This window comes from Barbus barbus (genome assembly GCF_936440315.1).
Source record: "Barbus barbus genome assembly, chromosome: 3".
NCBI lineage: Eukaryota > Metazoa > Chordata > Actinopteri > Cypriniformes > Cyprinidae > Barbus > Barbus barbus.
Window position 1 is genome coordinate 40,410,667 of NC_136731.1, and position 17,286 is coordinate 40,427,952.

The 17,286-nt window shown below is 37.2% G+C and overlaps 2 protein-coding genes across 2 annotated transcripts; one reads left to right on the forward strand and one right to left on the reverse strand.

Annotated features, from left to right (window-relative positions):
* Positions 1-134: 134 nt before the first annotated feature.
* Positions 135-5,416, reverse strand: LOC306845150 (GTPase IMAP family member 8-like). Its single transcript, XM_079377763.1, has 4 exons — positions 5,053-5,416; positions 3,733-4,437; positions 1,345-1,926; positions 135-1,228 (listed from the first exon to the last, which is right to left on the reverse strand). Exons 1-4 carry the CDS (start codon positions 5,081-5,083, stop codon positions 1,176-1,178), a joined length of 1,371 nt encoding a protein of 456 aa, XP_079233889.1. The 5' UTR covers positions 5,084-5,416; the 3' UTR covers positions 135-1,175.
* A 2,080-nt stretch (positions 5,417-7,496) lies between these two features.
* On the forward strand, positions 7,497-17,100 carry LOC306845116 (adenylosuccinate lyase-like). Its single transcript, XM_079377707.1, has 13 exons — positions 7,497-7,737; positions 10,342-10,545; positions 10,769-10,813; positions 11,343-11,422; positions 11,732-11,903; positions 12,433-12,479; positions 12,630-12,720; positions 13,271-13,340; positions 13,430-13,577; positions 13,688-13,778; positions 14,986-15,075; positions 15,256-15,432; positions 16,317-17,100. Exons 1-13 carry the CDS (start codon positions 7,591-7,593, stop codon positions 16,401-16,403), a joined length of 1,449 nt encoding a protein of 482 aa, XP_079233833.1. The 5' UTR covers positions 7,497-7,590; the 3' UTR covers positions 16,404-17,100.
* The last annotated feature ends 186 nt before the right edge of the window (positions 17,101-17,286 follow it).

A 17,286-nucleotide genomic window follows, 5' to 3' on the forward strand; every position in this document is an offset into this window, starting at 1 on the left:
ACAACTGTATTGCTGGCAGAAAATAGATGTGGGGTTTTGGTTTTAAAAATCTAATTTCGATGGTTTTACACAAGTTGAGAAATAGCAAACTTAAAGATGTATTTGACATAAAAGCACCACTCACTATGGCAATTTCACTGTAAAATTATTCTTTATTAATATGAAGTGGAAAGCATACAAAAGTTAAACTCTTAAATCAAACCGGTTGAATGGCACATTTGAGGCTGAAATGTTTCCCAAGCACTTGGGAATTTATAGCATATCATACTGTGCCAAAAATGTGCAGACATAATTATGCAATAGCAACAGCCATGCCCTGAGTGCTCAACGCACATTGTTAACTATGTGTTTAGGTAGAATACAATGCTGACATCACAGTCATAAGTATGATATGTTCTCCTTATTAGTTACCAATCATATCAAATTCACAACAAAAAGAAACCCTGAATGTTCTTAAGGTGCTCAATTGCACATTCAGTCTGAACAGTTGTATACTCGAGAATCCAGCTCTATTTCAGGTGCACGTACTAGACTTTATGATAATACAGTATATTCAAACTACATGTTAGTAAGTAACTGCAATTACCAAATTCATAAAATGCAGTTTTACTAAATATTATTTGACAATGTTTCAATGTGCATGAAAAGCTAGCAGGTTCTATAAATACTGTACAATATTGGGCTTAAGAGCCATACCACGTGGAAATGGATGAAATCATGTTGGCCATTTCATCTGTTTGGTGCCACCATGCGTTTTACATAGCACTAGACAATAATCATTGAAACCAGTGCATGCATTTGGCAAGAGTTTCAATATTTGAGTACTGAGAATTACTGTTATTTGTAGCTCACATGATTAGAAGGAAAAAAGTTCAACAAAAATGTTATGTCACTAAGTGCTACGTGCTTCTAGCAAAGGTGAATGTCCAGTGATGAATTCATAAGGAGCCAGAAATCTAGTTTGTACTTTTGTATGCATGCTACTGAATGTCAACATAACATTGACAATGACCATGCAGTTAAAAAGCAATGTCCAGTTCAAATTCAGTTTTCATTCTGTCAACTCAATATATGACATAAACAGTGTGAATGCATGTGTAATAAACGATTGGATTAATACTGCTTGTTTTGGGATCCAAAAGGTCAGAAACTTGTAACTCATTCCCATTTGCACTTTACTGCAGAATGCATCTTCCACTTGTTTCCTCCTCGTCTAATTCTTGGTTTACTGTAGAACAAGGATACAATGATTAGGTTTAAATGTATAAAAATATTCACATGAACAAATGAATATGTAATATGTGCAAGCCATTACTATAAAGGCATGGAATCTAAAACACTTACATTTGACTGGTAAGAAAGGTTTCTGTCCATTCTCTGCTACCATCTCCTCTATTTTCTGCAAGAGTTCAGTAACCTGTGACTTGTCCTTGTTGGCTTTGGTACAGTCCAGCACATGGTAACAGTTCCAGCAATGCTGCATCAGTTTCAGCAGCTCGCCTCCATCCCGCTGGATGTGATCCTCAATTGATGTGCCATACAGCCAGTCACCACATGAAAACAGCACTAGTGTGTGCTGACACGCCTCCTCCCCAAACATTTCCAAGTGGCTCTTAAGGGCCTGTCTCTTTTTGGGAGTGAGGGTGGAGACCACAGGGATAACCAATAAGAGCGCATGTGGGCCAGGATGGAGAAGCCCTGCCCCCAGTTTGATTTCTCTGCGTATGTTGCTTGGTGTGCGCTGGACGGAGAACCAATCCCAACCTGGTGTGTCGACAACCGTGAGGCGCCGACCAGCTACCAGTGCTTGACGGCGGACAGACACCTCAGTGGGGCATCCTGATTCAAACACACGACAGCCCAGTAGAAGATTACCTGCAGAGCTCTTACCTGCTCCACGCCAGCCTACTAACAGCACTCGTAACTCTGTTAAAAAAGAAAATGTGGGAAATTGCAAATAAGAATCTTCACATGATCTTAATGCATTTACATAGTCTACACTGTTGAAAAAAACAGCATATGCTGGTTAGGTAGGTTTTGAAGCATGGATGCTGGATTGAGCTGATTTAAAATGGTCATATGCTGGTCCTAAGCAACTAGCTCCTGCTCAGGACCAGCACATGACCATCTTAAACCATCTTATGACCATCTTAAACCAGCATACATGCTTCAAAACCTACCTAACAACCATATGCAGTTTTTTTCAACAGAGTAAAGGCCCATTCACACCAAGGACGATAACTATAAACTAGTGATGTTCGGTTCTTGATCAAATCGTTCTTTTGAGCCGGTTATCAGGAAGTATCGACCGGTCGAGCCAGATCACTAATCGAACTGAATCGACTTTAGTTTCGGTTTGATGACGCAGGACGCACAGCCGAAGTAGCACGTCCAACTCAAAAAGAACCAAATGAGCCGATTCAACCAACTGTCAAAGTTTGAGAGTCCACACCACTGCTATAACGATAAAGGCACAGAGAAACAATATCATTGGAATCACTTTCAGAATGATCTTTTCCAGCTGATGAACGATACAAACATTAATTGACACCCAATCAGAATCCACCCTACTGTAACACGCTCCAGAATTTAAACCAGCAGACGAGTGTGCACTTAGAATAAACAGACGATAATGTCCACTGGTGTGGATGCTATATCATTATAGTTATCTTTATAGTTATCGTTCTTGGTGTGAACGGGGCTTAAGGCAGGGGTCCTCAAATCTGGCTCATGAGATCCACTTTCCTGCAGAGTTTAGCTTTAACCCCAATCAAACACACCTGAGCATGCTAATCAGTGTCTTCAGGATCATTAGAAAATCACAGGTAGGTGAGTTTGATCAGGGTTGGAGCTAAACCAGGGGTGGGGAACGTTGATCCTGGAGGGACGGTGTCCCAGTAGAGTTTAGCTCCAATCCTAATCCTAACACACTTGAACTAGCTAATCAAAGTCTTCAGGATGCAGTTACTTCAGGGTTGGAGCTAAACTCTGCAGGAGAGTGGCCCTCCAGGATCAACGTTCCCCACCCCTAAGCTAACTCTGTAGCTCATTGGTCCTCCAGGGCAAGATTTGAGGAACCCTGGTCTAAAGCCCAAGACACACTGCACAATTTTTACAAAATACTGGTATTGTGAAACAATCGTGGTGATTTCTGTGATCGTGGCTCCTAGTCGGTGGTCTTATGTCATACGAGACAGGTTCAAAGATGGTCGTTGTCAAGGTCTTGCGACCAAAGATAGCCTACGATATTTTTCTGACAGTGTCAGAAATTCAGCATGATCATCGCACAGTGTGTTTGCTGCCACGACCCACATTTACTGGCCAGCAAATAAAAATGCAACATGAAATCAACGTGACATGGCGCAAAAACATAAAACTGCTTACCTCAAGCTCTTATCCCTTCCTCTTTCTCCACTTCCACTTTTTTCAGCCCACATTAAAAACTCCAGCTGCCAAAGTATGATTCATAATGCTCTTTTGTTTACCACAAACACATGCTGATGATGCGTCATTCTTCTATAGTAACATGCGACGTAGTGTGCGAGTCAGTAGGTGTCATCATCGTACAGTCTACATGCATGTTGTAGTTTATTAGATCGATGTTGCACAATGTGGTTTGCAGTGATCTTAAAGGGTTGTTAAAATTGTGCAGTGTGTAGAAGGCTTAAGGGGACATTCTGCAATGCTACCACCAAACCAAAGGAAAAGAGACTGAAATAGACAGGAACTCACCTCTTGGTGGAGATCTAAACATTGCTGCTGTTCTCTCCACTTCTGTACCTCTATCCTCTTCTCTTTCATTGTCAGTCTCTTCATCCCCAAATCCAAGGTTTGGCTGCACCATTTCAAAGAACCAGCCTTGATTCTCCTCCACCATCTCCTCCACTTTCTGCAAAAGCTCTGCAACCTGAGCACTTTTGTCCAAACAGGAGTTATCCAAGGCATAGTATCTACAGCCACACCTCTCCACCAGCCTCTGCAGTGCTGCCCCGCCATCCACAATAAATTCCTCCACACCCATGTCCTGTGGCAACTGGTCCGCACAGGTGAACAAAACCATTGTATGCCTCCATATCCCTGCTCCCAATGCCCTAACTCGGGCCCAGAGACCTTGCCAGTGGTGTTCGGTGAATGGGACTCCAATGGGAACCACCAGCAGCAGGACATGAGGACCAGGAGAACATCGATCAACGATTGACTGTTGAGTCTCTGCTGAGTCCGTCTCGTCAGTTGTGTCTTCGGGTTCCAGCTTCCATCCAGGGGTGTCAATAATCAGTAGTCGCCAGGTGAGTATGTCTACCCAGTGTTGTTGGTCTGTTTGGGAGTCGTCAGGAGGGTTTTTCTCCTGGCTCAATATGGTATTCAGTGTTGAGGTCTTACCGGAGCCCTGGAAACCCAACAACAGGAGGCGGCGGATGGATAGAGAAGAGCCTTCTGCTTTTGAGAAATAGAGATGAAAGAGAAAATAATATAGCGAGTGATTGAAACTATTTGCAGTGCAGTCCATGCGGAGTACATCCACAATACCCTGAGCATCCCTGGAGCATTTACAACTACATCCTGGTAACCTGCTGATCAGGTTTATATGCTAAAGTGATGATTCCATATAAACTGAAAACTGGTACATGTAGTCTTGAACTAGCATGGAAAATAACATTTATATCTGATGAGTAAGAAAGGTTCCTGTTCATTCTCTGCTATACCATACTGCAAGAGTTCAGACATTTATGCCCTGTCTGTGTTAGCTTTGGTACAGTCCAGCATATGGTATGAGTTCCAGCAATGCTGCATTACACCTAACGAGCTGATTCTAATGCTGATCCAGGAGCTGAATGAATGACATTTGTGTGGGCTTCTGCTTTTGTATGATGGCAAACTGATCTAGATACAGCCAAGACTTTCTAGTGTACATTAGAAAGCCCCTGAGACACAGGAAGCGCATGTAATGCAGAAGGGAAGTGAGTCAGCTGTGTGTGTAGGTGGGATTTGAAAGTGAACGACTCTCCGGCATACTAGTGAGATGAATTGAAGTTAAAGTTTAGTGTCACTTACCAGCATTAAAATCAGAAGAGACTGTAGCCATCTTGTGTCTAGCTGGTGCGCTGTCTCCTTGTCTCGCTCTCTTTCTCTCCCTTTCGCTCTCTCTCTTGCTGTGTAGTCTCAGCAGCCAGTTGCCTGTGCTCAAAACATGTCCTTCTCCCCCCTCATCTCCCTCCTACTCTCTTTCCCTATAAAAAAAAAAAAAAACTGATTTTTTTATTATTATACAACACCCTTGCAACCTTTCGCTCTGCTTCCTTTTCACTCTCTTTCTTTCATGAAATGATACATTCAGGGACAAACAGCAGGAGGGAGCTGGGAGAAAGAAGCAAGTAGAGAAAAGAGGCTGTAGGGAGGAGTGAGTGAAAAAATATGTGGCTTGTGATTGTAATCTTATGAGAGCTAGTGGGCTGAGTTTGACAATTATACCGTAAGCAGCCTCCCACAATTCTTGGGTAGTAATACATAGTCATTTTTGGGGTGGAGCAAAGGTTGTCATTAGACCAATGAAAACATGGAATTATTTAGCCCCGCCCACCTGATTCTGCAGTCTCACCTAAACCCAGCAGCACTGAAACACTAGAGCAAGGGACACCAAAGCAAAGAAAAAATCCCTCTAAAACTATAGTGTCATAAATTAAATCAGAAAAAGCATTCTTATGTTATACAGCCATCTGGGGAGTACAAATAAGATAAATAAAGGAATATTTATATAATTAAACAATTGTTTTAAAAAACAGAATAAATAAAAACAATTGAACAAATAAAATTAAACATTTGAAAAGCTTAACAAGTTGCAAAGTCTGTGTTTTACTATTTGAAAGGGATTCAATTATGATCTAAAAGCAACTCTTGCTTTGTTAATATAAAATTTAGCTAAAAATGATTAGAACATTGAAAACTCTGCACTGTAGAACATTGAATCTGTTAGATTGCTTGGGATGATATAAACTCTTAGAATAAAATATCAGAGGATGGCTCTAAACAAAAGAGACTTTGAGAAAACCGTGTACTATCTCTTTAAATTAACATAGAGTCTTGTTAGAGATGCTAAACATATTTAATGAAACGGAACACAAACATTTTCTGTTAATATCCATGCATAAAGAATTTATTTTTCTCATTTATCTGCATATTATCTTGCTTATTGATCACTTTTTCAAATAAATTAAAAACCTAAAAGCAAAGATGGCATCAAATTTGATATTATTATATTATATTATATATTGTGTGTGTGTGTGTATATATATATAATATATATATATATATATATTAGTGCTGTCAAATGATTAATCACGATTAAGCACATCCAAAATAAAAGACGCAGAAGAGAAGAAGTAATTATATCAAGATTAAGACTTGGACATACTGGTTTAAAATCAACTCTTGATTTTAATGGGAAAATGCATATCAGAGAAGTGTGATGACTGTAATGTTCCAGAAAATGTGAAGCATATCATTATGAAGTGTAAAAATTATAATTCAGAAAGGAGAATCCTTGCAAGATAAGATATATGAGTTGGAACAAGAATGGAGTTTGAAGGGGATTTGGGGGGCAGAAGAGAAACTGAAAAAATACTATAGTAATTTATAGTACATACTATAGTGTTTCTAAACCATACTATAGTAAAGTGTATACTGTATATATTATTGTATTTACAACTATTGTTTAATGAATCCTACAGCATACTGTAGTATTAACTGATCAACTGTAATGAATACTGTAGTATACTTTAGTTTTTACTACAGTAAACTGTAGCGTATTGTAGTATAATATACCTTATAGTTGTAGAGAACTTAGTAGTATTGGGTAAAGTAATTACTATAGTTGTTATACCACAGCAACAGTAGAATTACCACAACACATTAATTCAAGTACCTTATGGTTCAAAAACACTATAGTATTTACTATAAATTATTATAGTAGCCTATTTTTCATGTGTGTAGTAAGGCTCTCTTTAATTTTCTTAAAGATACAGGGTTAGAGCATAGTATATAGGCATTTTGTTTGTTTGTTTTGTTTTTAATTATGTAAACTAAATATAGAAAGTATATGAAGCCCTGAAGCTGCACACCCCTAATTTGATTTATGTGGGTAACCAAATATAAACATTTCACTCAGTAGATCAGAAGGAAAATATTTTATTTTAGAAGCATGCAATAGGAAATGGCAGACAGTTTGGGACTCGTGTCATGTTAAAAAAAAAAATAACATAAAAAAAGCAAAATAATTCACATCTTAAGTAGACCAGAACAAGTTATTTTCACACATTTACGAACAGGACATTCAAATCTAAAGCTTACTTTACACATTATAGGGAAGCATTACACATGTTTATGTGATAAATAAATACAGTCATGAGATTTATTAAGAATAGTGGGTTATATAATAGGTTATAGGAGTATTTGGTTCATTCTCTTCACACTCCATCACAGTAGGTGGCGGTATGCACCTCAAAAGTTGGTTCGCAACCCTCCATAAAACAGAGTACAGAGTGGCTCTGGCTGGTAGTCCGCGTGTGGACGGCGCTGCACTGACCCGCTGCTGGAATGGAGGGATCCGGGGAAGAGTTCATGAAGTACCGCTCACCGCTGGTGTCCCGGTACGCCAGCAAAGAGATGGCCTACAACTTCAGCGACAGGAAAAAATTCACCACGTGGAGGAGACTGTGGCTTTACCTCGCTAAGGCCGAAAAGGTCAGTTTATTTATTCTGGGATTATTCCTATAGGGTTATAATGATGGCTCCGTGACTCTCTGAGTGCCGAGTGCGACTCTGTCTGAAGTTTTTGACCTTGAGTGAGTGGAAGTCTCAGGTTGCCAGCGCTCTCGGTCTAAAAATAGCGGGAAAGGGTGCACGTGAGTTGAGCTGCAATATTTAATGTTTCACAAGTGGACCAGACAAAAAGTCCTGAGGTGGTACCATACATTGATGGTATTACGTGGTAGTAGTGCTTTTAGAAGCCCAATAGAAACCATCACAGACATTCCAATGGTTTCCATTAAAATACCATTATGAACCATTAGCTTTTTCAAGTTAAAAACATTACAAAATTCCTTTTTTGTAGTGTGTTTTGGCCATTTTCCCAATAGGATTCAACATCCCACCAATAGAATCCATCACATACCAGTAACTTAGTCACCATTATAGTTTCCATTGAAACCAATACTATAACCATTAAATCCATTACATTTGCCATTGTGTTTTGGGCAGGGATCTATTGTTTTTTGTAGTTTTATATTTCAGCAGGGTTGTGTGTGCCATGCTGTAAGATTTTTCCAAGAATACCATGGTGCTACTATTGTGGTTGCACGTGATTGTACTTATCCAAGAAAGTACTGGTAATATAAGGTAACTACATGGGGTAGGGGTAGGTTCAGGGTTAGTGCCTAGTTATTGTAATTACTACAATATGTACATGAGGAACAGGACTGTACAATAAAGTGTGGTTACACTTTATTTAGATAATCCACTTTATACATTCTACTAACTATAAGTAACTTTGTAAATACATGGCAACTACATGTCGACTAATTCTCATTAATTTGCAACTACATGTCGACTAACTCTCAGAGTAGACTGTTAGGTTAGGTTTAGGGTTAGTAGAAGATATTGACACATACTTGCAGACAGTCACTAATACTCTAATGACTGCTAGTTGACATGTAGTTGCAAAGTTACTCACTGTTAGAAGAATGGCTAAAGTGGACTATCAAAATAAACTGTTACCTAAAATGCTACCACCATTGCACATCTTTGTAAGTGGTGTAATATCATATCATGGTTGCTATAATTATGAATGATTGCTGTAGTTATGTACGATGTTTTTTGTTTGTACATGATAGTCCAGTGCACTTCTATTCATGGCTTTAATATGGAACAGGTCCAAAAAGAAACCTAATGTTACCACAGCAATGTGTCTAAAACTACAGCAATATGATTATTTGCGCTGTTGTATTTTTGTATTTAGTAGGTTTGTTTTGCATGTGCATTTTTATATTTACACCTATAAACTTGGTGTCAATAAGTCTTGTGTACATAGCTCTGTATGTGTCAGGTTAAATATCACTGGATTTCTCAAACCTTAAGTTTATAGTAAGCCGTTTATAAGATAATGTTGGGACGTGTATTAGAATAAAACCCTCAAATTCAGATAACAGATATTCAGTTGCTGAGACTAACAATAGTTGACTTGATTAGAAATGGATATTGACTGTAGAGCTGTGAAATTTGCTGGTTTAGCTGACATGGGTCATATTGATTGTTTGTTTGATTTGTGTAAAGAAAGCAAGAACTAAAATTGTGTGATCACCCAGTAATCCATCAAGCTCCAAATAAAGGGCACAATCTGTTTGACTAGCACTTAATTGAACACAGTCTTGCGGTCACATGGTGGTCATTCTCTGACCTGTGGAGACAGACGGGAGTCTGTTCGCTGCTTGTATGATCATGCTCTGGAAATGAAGTTACGCTACAGAACTTTACCGATGTAGTCCTTGGGACACACCGAGGCACAAACAGCAGTAGACGAAGCCCTGGGAAAGCGTGTGTGCCTTTCCAAAATAACTCATGTAAATGTCAGGGTAACAGGAGAGTGGCTCTTGAGAGTTGACCTTTATCCTCTCTCTGTCTGTGTATTGCTAAAGATGAAGCGACTGTGCTTATTTCAGTTTACTGTCTGTAACACATTTTGTAATGTTGCACTGATATTCCAAATGTGGCCAATGATAAGAGATTAATTACTTTTAGTGCCGTCAAACGATTAATCGCGATTAATCGCATTCAAAATAAAGGTTTTTGTTCACATAGTAACTTATATGTCTGTGTACTGTGTATATTTATGTATACATAAATACACAACCATGCACGAATATATTTAAGAAAATTGTTGCATTTATATATTAAATGTATTTATATATAATATAAATTATATGAATGTAAATATATACATGCATGTGTTTGTATTTATATATACACAGTACACACACACATACTATGTGAAATTCATTTATTTATTTATTTTTGGATGCGATTAATTGCGATTAATCATTTGACAGCACTAATTACAATTGAAAAATTATCATAAAATCCTAAAAAATAAGATTTGCTACAAATTTGGCAGTCTTATTAAATTGCATTTCTAAAGATGAAGTTAAAGTGAGTGTTGAATGGTGTTAAATGTAATGTAAATTTAATAGAAATGCATAATTAAATGCTGATGATACTGAAAAGAAGTTTTGCTGCTTGCGTTTCATAGCAGCTTCAGTACATCTCTTTAGCGCTCTAATATCTTCTCTGCAGGAATTGGATCTCCCCATAACCGATGCCCAGGTGAGCGAGATGGAGTCTCACTTGGAGGACATTGATTTCGTCATGGCTGCGGAGGAGGAGAGGAAGTTGAGGCATGACGTCATGGCTCACGTGCACACCTTCTCTCACTGCTGTCCCACCGCTGCTCCCATCATCCACTTGGGTGCCACTTCCTGTTATGTGGGAGACAATACGGTGAGGCCAAAATATTACCTTGTCATTATCTGTTACTATTGATTGGACTCCTGGAATTTTCTGAGCCGAATGGTTATAGAGGGAACATGAATTAAATCCATTTTCAGCTCAGAAAATTCCATATATATATTAGCCACCATGAAAAATCAGAATTTAAATCACAATTTTATTTTAAAATGTTGAAAATTGCCTTCTTAAGTGTGTGTGTGTGTTTTATCTGTAGGATTTGATAATGCTGCGTGATGGATTTGATATCCTGCTACCCAAGGTAACCTGATACTTTCTGATATTTACCATTTCAATCAAACCAACTGATGCTTATGAAGGTGCTTAGAAGTGCCATGTAGAAATAAAATCAGATTTACTGTACAATATGAATTCAGAAAAATGTAAATAAATAAATTGAATCATGTTCTTTTAGTTTTGATAAATAAATAGATGTGTAATGTTTTTTTACATTTTTAAATTTAATTTATTTTCAAAAATGTAGGTAATATTATTTGCTTCAAGTTTAAAATTTGTATTAAATTCAATAATAAAACAATACATTAATCGTTAGGCCTTTTACATGTAAGTTTTACGTTTAAAACATGTTGTGATCAGTTAGTTAATCCAATTAAAAGAACACTAATTCTAATCCTCCAACCAGTGCTTTTTTTTTATATATACAGTTATAGTTTTTATTAGTATTTAGATTTTTATTTATTTTAATTTTGGATTTTCAATATTACTATATAGGTTAATTTATTTTATTTCCAGCGCATCCACTTGCAGTAAGCATTCTCTCTTTCTTACAGCTGGCTCGTGTCATAGACAGGCTGGCGAACTTTGCAGAGAAATACGCTCACCTGCCGACTTTAGGCTTCACCCATTATCAGTGAGTAAATTCAGATTTCAGTGCATGCACCAGACCTGACAAATAAATAGTTAGATATAATAGTATGTTTAGAGTTTGCATGTAAAATGACCTTTTCTACCATTTTCTTTTCTTCCTCCTTGTTTTCTATTCTTGTCATCTCTGACACATCCCACTCACCTTTCAACACTGACTCATTTAGTAACCTGCATAACATTATTCTCCATGCTAATTTTTTCTATTCTTTCTAACTTTTCTTCATTTAAAACAACAATACTAGACTGGTTTGGGGTTTTATTGTCCCTGTCCTGGTTCCCATCTTTTTCTCAGACCAGCTCAGCTGACTACAGTCGGGAAGCGTGCTTGTCTGTGGCTGCAGGATCTGGTCATGGACATGCGTAATCTTCAGCGTGCGAGAGAGGACCTGCGCTTCCGGGGCGTCAAAGGAACCACAGGCACTCAGGCCAGCTTCCTGCAGCTCTTCCAGGGGAATCATGAGAAGGTGAATGCAGCTGCATCAAAGTTTTATGCCTCAACACTGGCTTACTTCATACCTAGAGTGTACTTTGTCTCCAGCGTATATACTGTATACACTACCGTTCCAAAGTTTGTGGTCCGTACATTTTTTAAATATATATTGAAAATAAGTTAATACCTTTATTCAGCAAGGTTGCATTAAATTGATTAAAAGTGACAGTAAACCCTTTTATACTGTTACAAAAAGAAAAGAAAAATTCAAATTAATGCTTTAATACTTTTTATTAAGAAATGATTTCTGAAGGATTGTGTGACACTGAAGTAAGGGCTAAGGAAAATTCAGCTTTGCCATCAAAGAGATAAAGTACGTTTTACAATGTATTCAAATAGAAAACCGTTGAAAGTTTAATAATATTTCATATTATTGCTGTTTTTACTCTTATTTTTTGGATCAAATACATGCAGCCATGATAAGTATATAAGAGTCGTCTTTTGTATGTATAAATAAAAAAACACTGACCAATTTTTCATTTTTTCACTGTTTTCTCTTTTAGGTGGAGGAGTTGGATAGGAAGGTGACTGAAATGGCTGGTTTTAAAAAGTATGCTCTTATTATTTCTTGTCTGCATTCATCGTTTAATAAATGCTTCTAAATGCTTCGTGTTATTCAATAGTGTGTTGTTAGCTAGAATCTTACTTTGCTTATGACTTTATGTGCACATGGTTAATCAGTTTCTCCTTCATTTTTTAGATCATACCTGGTGACGGGTCAGACGTACAGTCGTAAGGTGGATATCGACTCACTCTGTGTGCTGGCCAGCCTCGGAGCCACTGTTCACAAGGTCAGACACAAATGTGACCCTGGAGCACAAAACCAGTCTTAAGTCACTGGGGTATATTTGTAGCAATAGCCAAAAATACATTGTATGGGTCAAAATGATCGATGATCATTAGGATATTAAGTAAATATCATGTTCCATGAAGATATTTGTAAATTTCCATCTGTAAACTTACTTGATTAGAAATATGCATTGCTAAGAACTTCATTTGGACAACTTTAAAGGGGATTTTTCTCAATTGTTTTTTTTTATTTTTGCACCCTCGGATTCCAGATTTTCAAATAGTTGAATCTCAGCCAAATATTGTCCTATCCTAACAAACATTGGAAAGCTTATTTATTCAGCTCTCAGATGATGTATAAATCTCAATTTCCAAAAATTGACCCTTATGACTGGTTTTGTGGTCCAGGGTCACAAATAATAAACTCAGATCAGCTTTATGCATTGATTAAATGAGCTGCTGTAAAAGTCTACGGTGATCATCACAGAACAGCAACAAACCTCAGTTGATTTAATTGGAACATCCTCCTTTTCTCAATCAATTTTGCTGTAGATTTGCACTGATATCCGTCTGTTGGCGAATCTGAAGGAAATCGAGGAGCCGTTTGAGAAAGAGCAGATTGGTGAGTTTGTATGCGAGACAGAGAATTTGTATAATGACTGATATAATAAATCAGCCCCTTAGATCTGTCCTGTTGTCCTCTGTCTGCAGGTTCCAGTGCCATGCCGTACAAGAGAAACCCCATGCGTGCGGAGCGCTGCTGCAGTCTGGCTCGTCACCTGATGGCGCTGGTATCAGACCCCCTGCAGACAGCAGCAGTGCAGTGGCTGGAAAGGACCCTGGACGACAGCGCTAACAGGCACTGTTACGATATCTGTGGTCTGACCATGTGATGTTGTGCACTGCAGTGTTTTGACTCTGAGAGATGTAACTTTAGGCCCCCTCTATTTTCTTTTTGTGTGTATTCAGGAGGATCTCATTGCCCGAGTCCTTCCTCACAGCGGACATCATCCTCAGCACTCTGCAGAACATCACTGAAGGACTGGTGGTGTATCCTAAGGTGTGTGTATATGTGGCTGTCTCAGTAGAAAAAAGTTTTTATTGGGGAATTATTAGTGTATTTTAATAAAATTAACTACATGATTACTTAATCATAAATTTACTCAAATTAATCATAATTAATTGCATACACAACTGATTTTCTTTTGGTCATCAAGACTGCATTATTTGATCAAAATACAGCAAAAACAGTCATATTGTGAAACATTATTACAATTTAAAGCAAGGGTTTTCTAGTTTGGCATTTTAAAATGTAATTTATTTCTGTGATGCTAGAGTTGAATTTTCAGCATTACTGTAGTCTTCAGTGCCACATGATCCTTCAGAAATCATTCTAATACGATAAGTGCACAAGAAACACTTTTTAAAAACAGTTGTGCTGCTAAATATGTGACCCTGGAGCACCAAACCAGTCTTAAGTCGCCGGGGTATATTTGTAGCAATGGACAAAAATACATTGTATGGGTCAAAATTATTGATTTTTCTTTTATGCCAAAAATCGTTAGGATATTAAGTAAAGATCATGTTCCATGAAGATATTTTGTAAATTTCCTACTGTAAATATATCAAAACATAATTTTTGATTAGTAATATGCATTGCTAAGAACTTCATTTGGACAACTTTAAAGGCGATTTTATCAATATTTAGATTTTTTTTTTTTTTTTTTGCTCCCTCAGATTCCAGATTTTCAAATAGTTGTATCTCAGCCAAATATTGTCCGATCCTAACAAACCATACATCAATGGAAAGTAATAATTGAACCTTATGACTGGTGTTGTGGTCCAGGGTCACACGATTATGGAAACTATCATGCATTTGAAAAATGTTTTAATATAAAGTTCAAAAGAACAACATTTATTTGAAATGTAATCTTTTGAAACAGTATAAATGGCTTTACTGTCACTTTTGATCCAATTAGGACATTCAAAAACTTTACATTAGACAATTTATTACATGTATATATTTTTCATTCATTCATTTTTATTTATAGGCACCTTTCATGCCTTTCAATGTCACCTTACAAATCTCCCTATAGCATCAATGTAACAACAGCAAACAAGGCAAAATACAATAACACTTAAGAAAAAGTAATTGTATATTACTTTCAATCACATTAAATTGACAGCACTGCTCATTTTACTTTTTTTTTTTTTTTTTTTTTTTTTTTTTTTTTTTTTTTTTTTCTCTTCATTCTCTCTTTTTGTAGGTGATTGAGAGGCATATCCGTCATGAGCTGCCCTTCATGGCGACTGAAAACATCATCATGGCCATGGTGAAGGCTGGAGGAAACAGACAGGTGATTAATGAATCCGAAGCATCTTGTCTTGTAATTCAACTTTCTCTGGCAAAGCATCTCATGATTGCACTGTAATTATTTCACTGTAAGCACAGTAGATGTTTCAGACTTCCATGCAGGAAATAAACTGATGTTTAACACTGACCGACTGATTTTTGTCTGTACTGAAAACACACTCAGGACTGCCATGAGAAGATTCGGGTGCTGTCCCAGCAAGCTGCAGCTGTAGTCAAACAGGAAGGGGGGGATAATGACCTGCTGGCTCGCGTTCGGGCTGATCCATATTTCACTCCCATACTCGGACAGCTGGATGACTTACTGGACCCCAAAACTTTCATCGGCCGAGCCCCACAACAGGTGCACACCTATACATCATTCCACTGCTGTGCTATAGGGCTGTCAAAAAAATCAAATATTCTTCGAATTTAAAATAAAAATCCACATTTGAATGCAAAAACGCTGCATTTAAATTTTAGATGCGTGTCAGGCAGCCTTATGTGGCACACGAGATGTTATGAAGATATAGGTGTTGCTACATTTTCATGTTTTTTTTTTTTTAGTCTATGCACTGGATGCGGCGCTGCTCATTCAAAATATAGCAGAAAAAGAGAACATCAATGTGGGGAAGATGTTGTTTACCTCAAAACTAGAACCAAGCTGTTCACACAAAGCATATTTATTGCATTTTCTAGAGGGACGTCTATCACCGTTGCACTCGCACAAGAGCAGCATGTTTAGAAAGCCATGTAAAATGAATGTAAGTTCAGCTTTTTAAAAACATGTCTCCAGACTTTATGGCAGTTTTTCTGCATCTCATGTTTGTAAATGGAAAAAGTAGGCTACTCGTTGTGATTGGTTTTCGGTCCTTAGTATTAATCTATTCATATTTACATGATGCTGGTTGTTCTTAATTGTTTAAGCAACGTAATTATTATTTATAAACATGCACTTTTTTCAAAGACAGTCTTGTTTTTTTTTTATTACTTTGAAGAAACGTGCATTAGTACGGTAATATTTTGCTCTATGTGGCTTCAGGAGAGAAGCCAAAACTTTTTTTTTTTTTTTTTTTTTTCCTAACAGAAATTATGCCTTATTAATATTGATAATATTTTGGTACAAAATTCGAATTTGGTTTTTCAGCCAATATGACAGCCCTACTGTGCTACTAATGTTTATCTCATATTTGATGTTTTTATGAATGATGTGAGCTGTGATACCGTTCCTCTTTCTCTGTGTCTCAGGTCACAAGGTTTTTGTCTGAGGAGGTCAGGCCTGTTCTAGAGCCATACGAGAGTAAAATGGATGTCAAGATTGAACTAGAGCTCTGAAACAAACACATACGTGACACATCAGAACAGTATTACAATAAACAAGGTGTTCAGTCTTTTGTGGTCTTTTATGTGGCATATTGACATATAATTCTCTGAAGTCACATGTATAGTCATTTTAATGTGTAAAAAAGGCACATTGATGTTTACTACTCAGGTGTGTGTGAAAGATCAACAATACCAATCTAAAAATAAAAAAATTACATTTTTAATTCAACTATAGAGGAACTTTTTTGAATATGGGTGTATTAAATTAGCTCAATTTGTCTGATTTAAGTGTATTATGTAACTTTTATCCCTTAAATATTTCTGTATTGTCAGATATACATATATTGGGAGGGAGGGAAGGGGTAATGGGCCTAATTACCCTTAAAAAGCAACATGACAGCATTTGGGAAAACAAGCATGAGAAGACTACTGACTTCAAGGTAACTGTAACTGGAACTTTGCAGTCCCTGCTGAAAAAAATAAAATAAATAAAAAAGCTGCTCGAAGCTGGTTAAGGGGCTGGTTTTAGAGGGGTTTGACCAGTTCTTCAGCTGGTCTCCCAGTGTGATGAACTAAGACCAGCTGACCAACCAACCTGATAAAGACCAGCTGAGATCAGCCTTCCGTTCAGGATGGTTTTGTCATGTTTATATATATTAGTGCTGTCAAACGATTAATCGCATCCAAAAATAAAAGTTTTTGTTTACATAATATATGTGTACTATGTATATAAAAATAATCATATACAGTATACATTTGGAAAATATTTACATTAATATAATTTATATTATATAAAAATCTAATATATAAACATTTATCTGAACATGGATTGTATTTATAAATACATAAATATACGCAGCACACATATTATGTAAATAAAAACTTTTTATTTTTG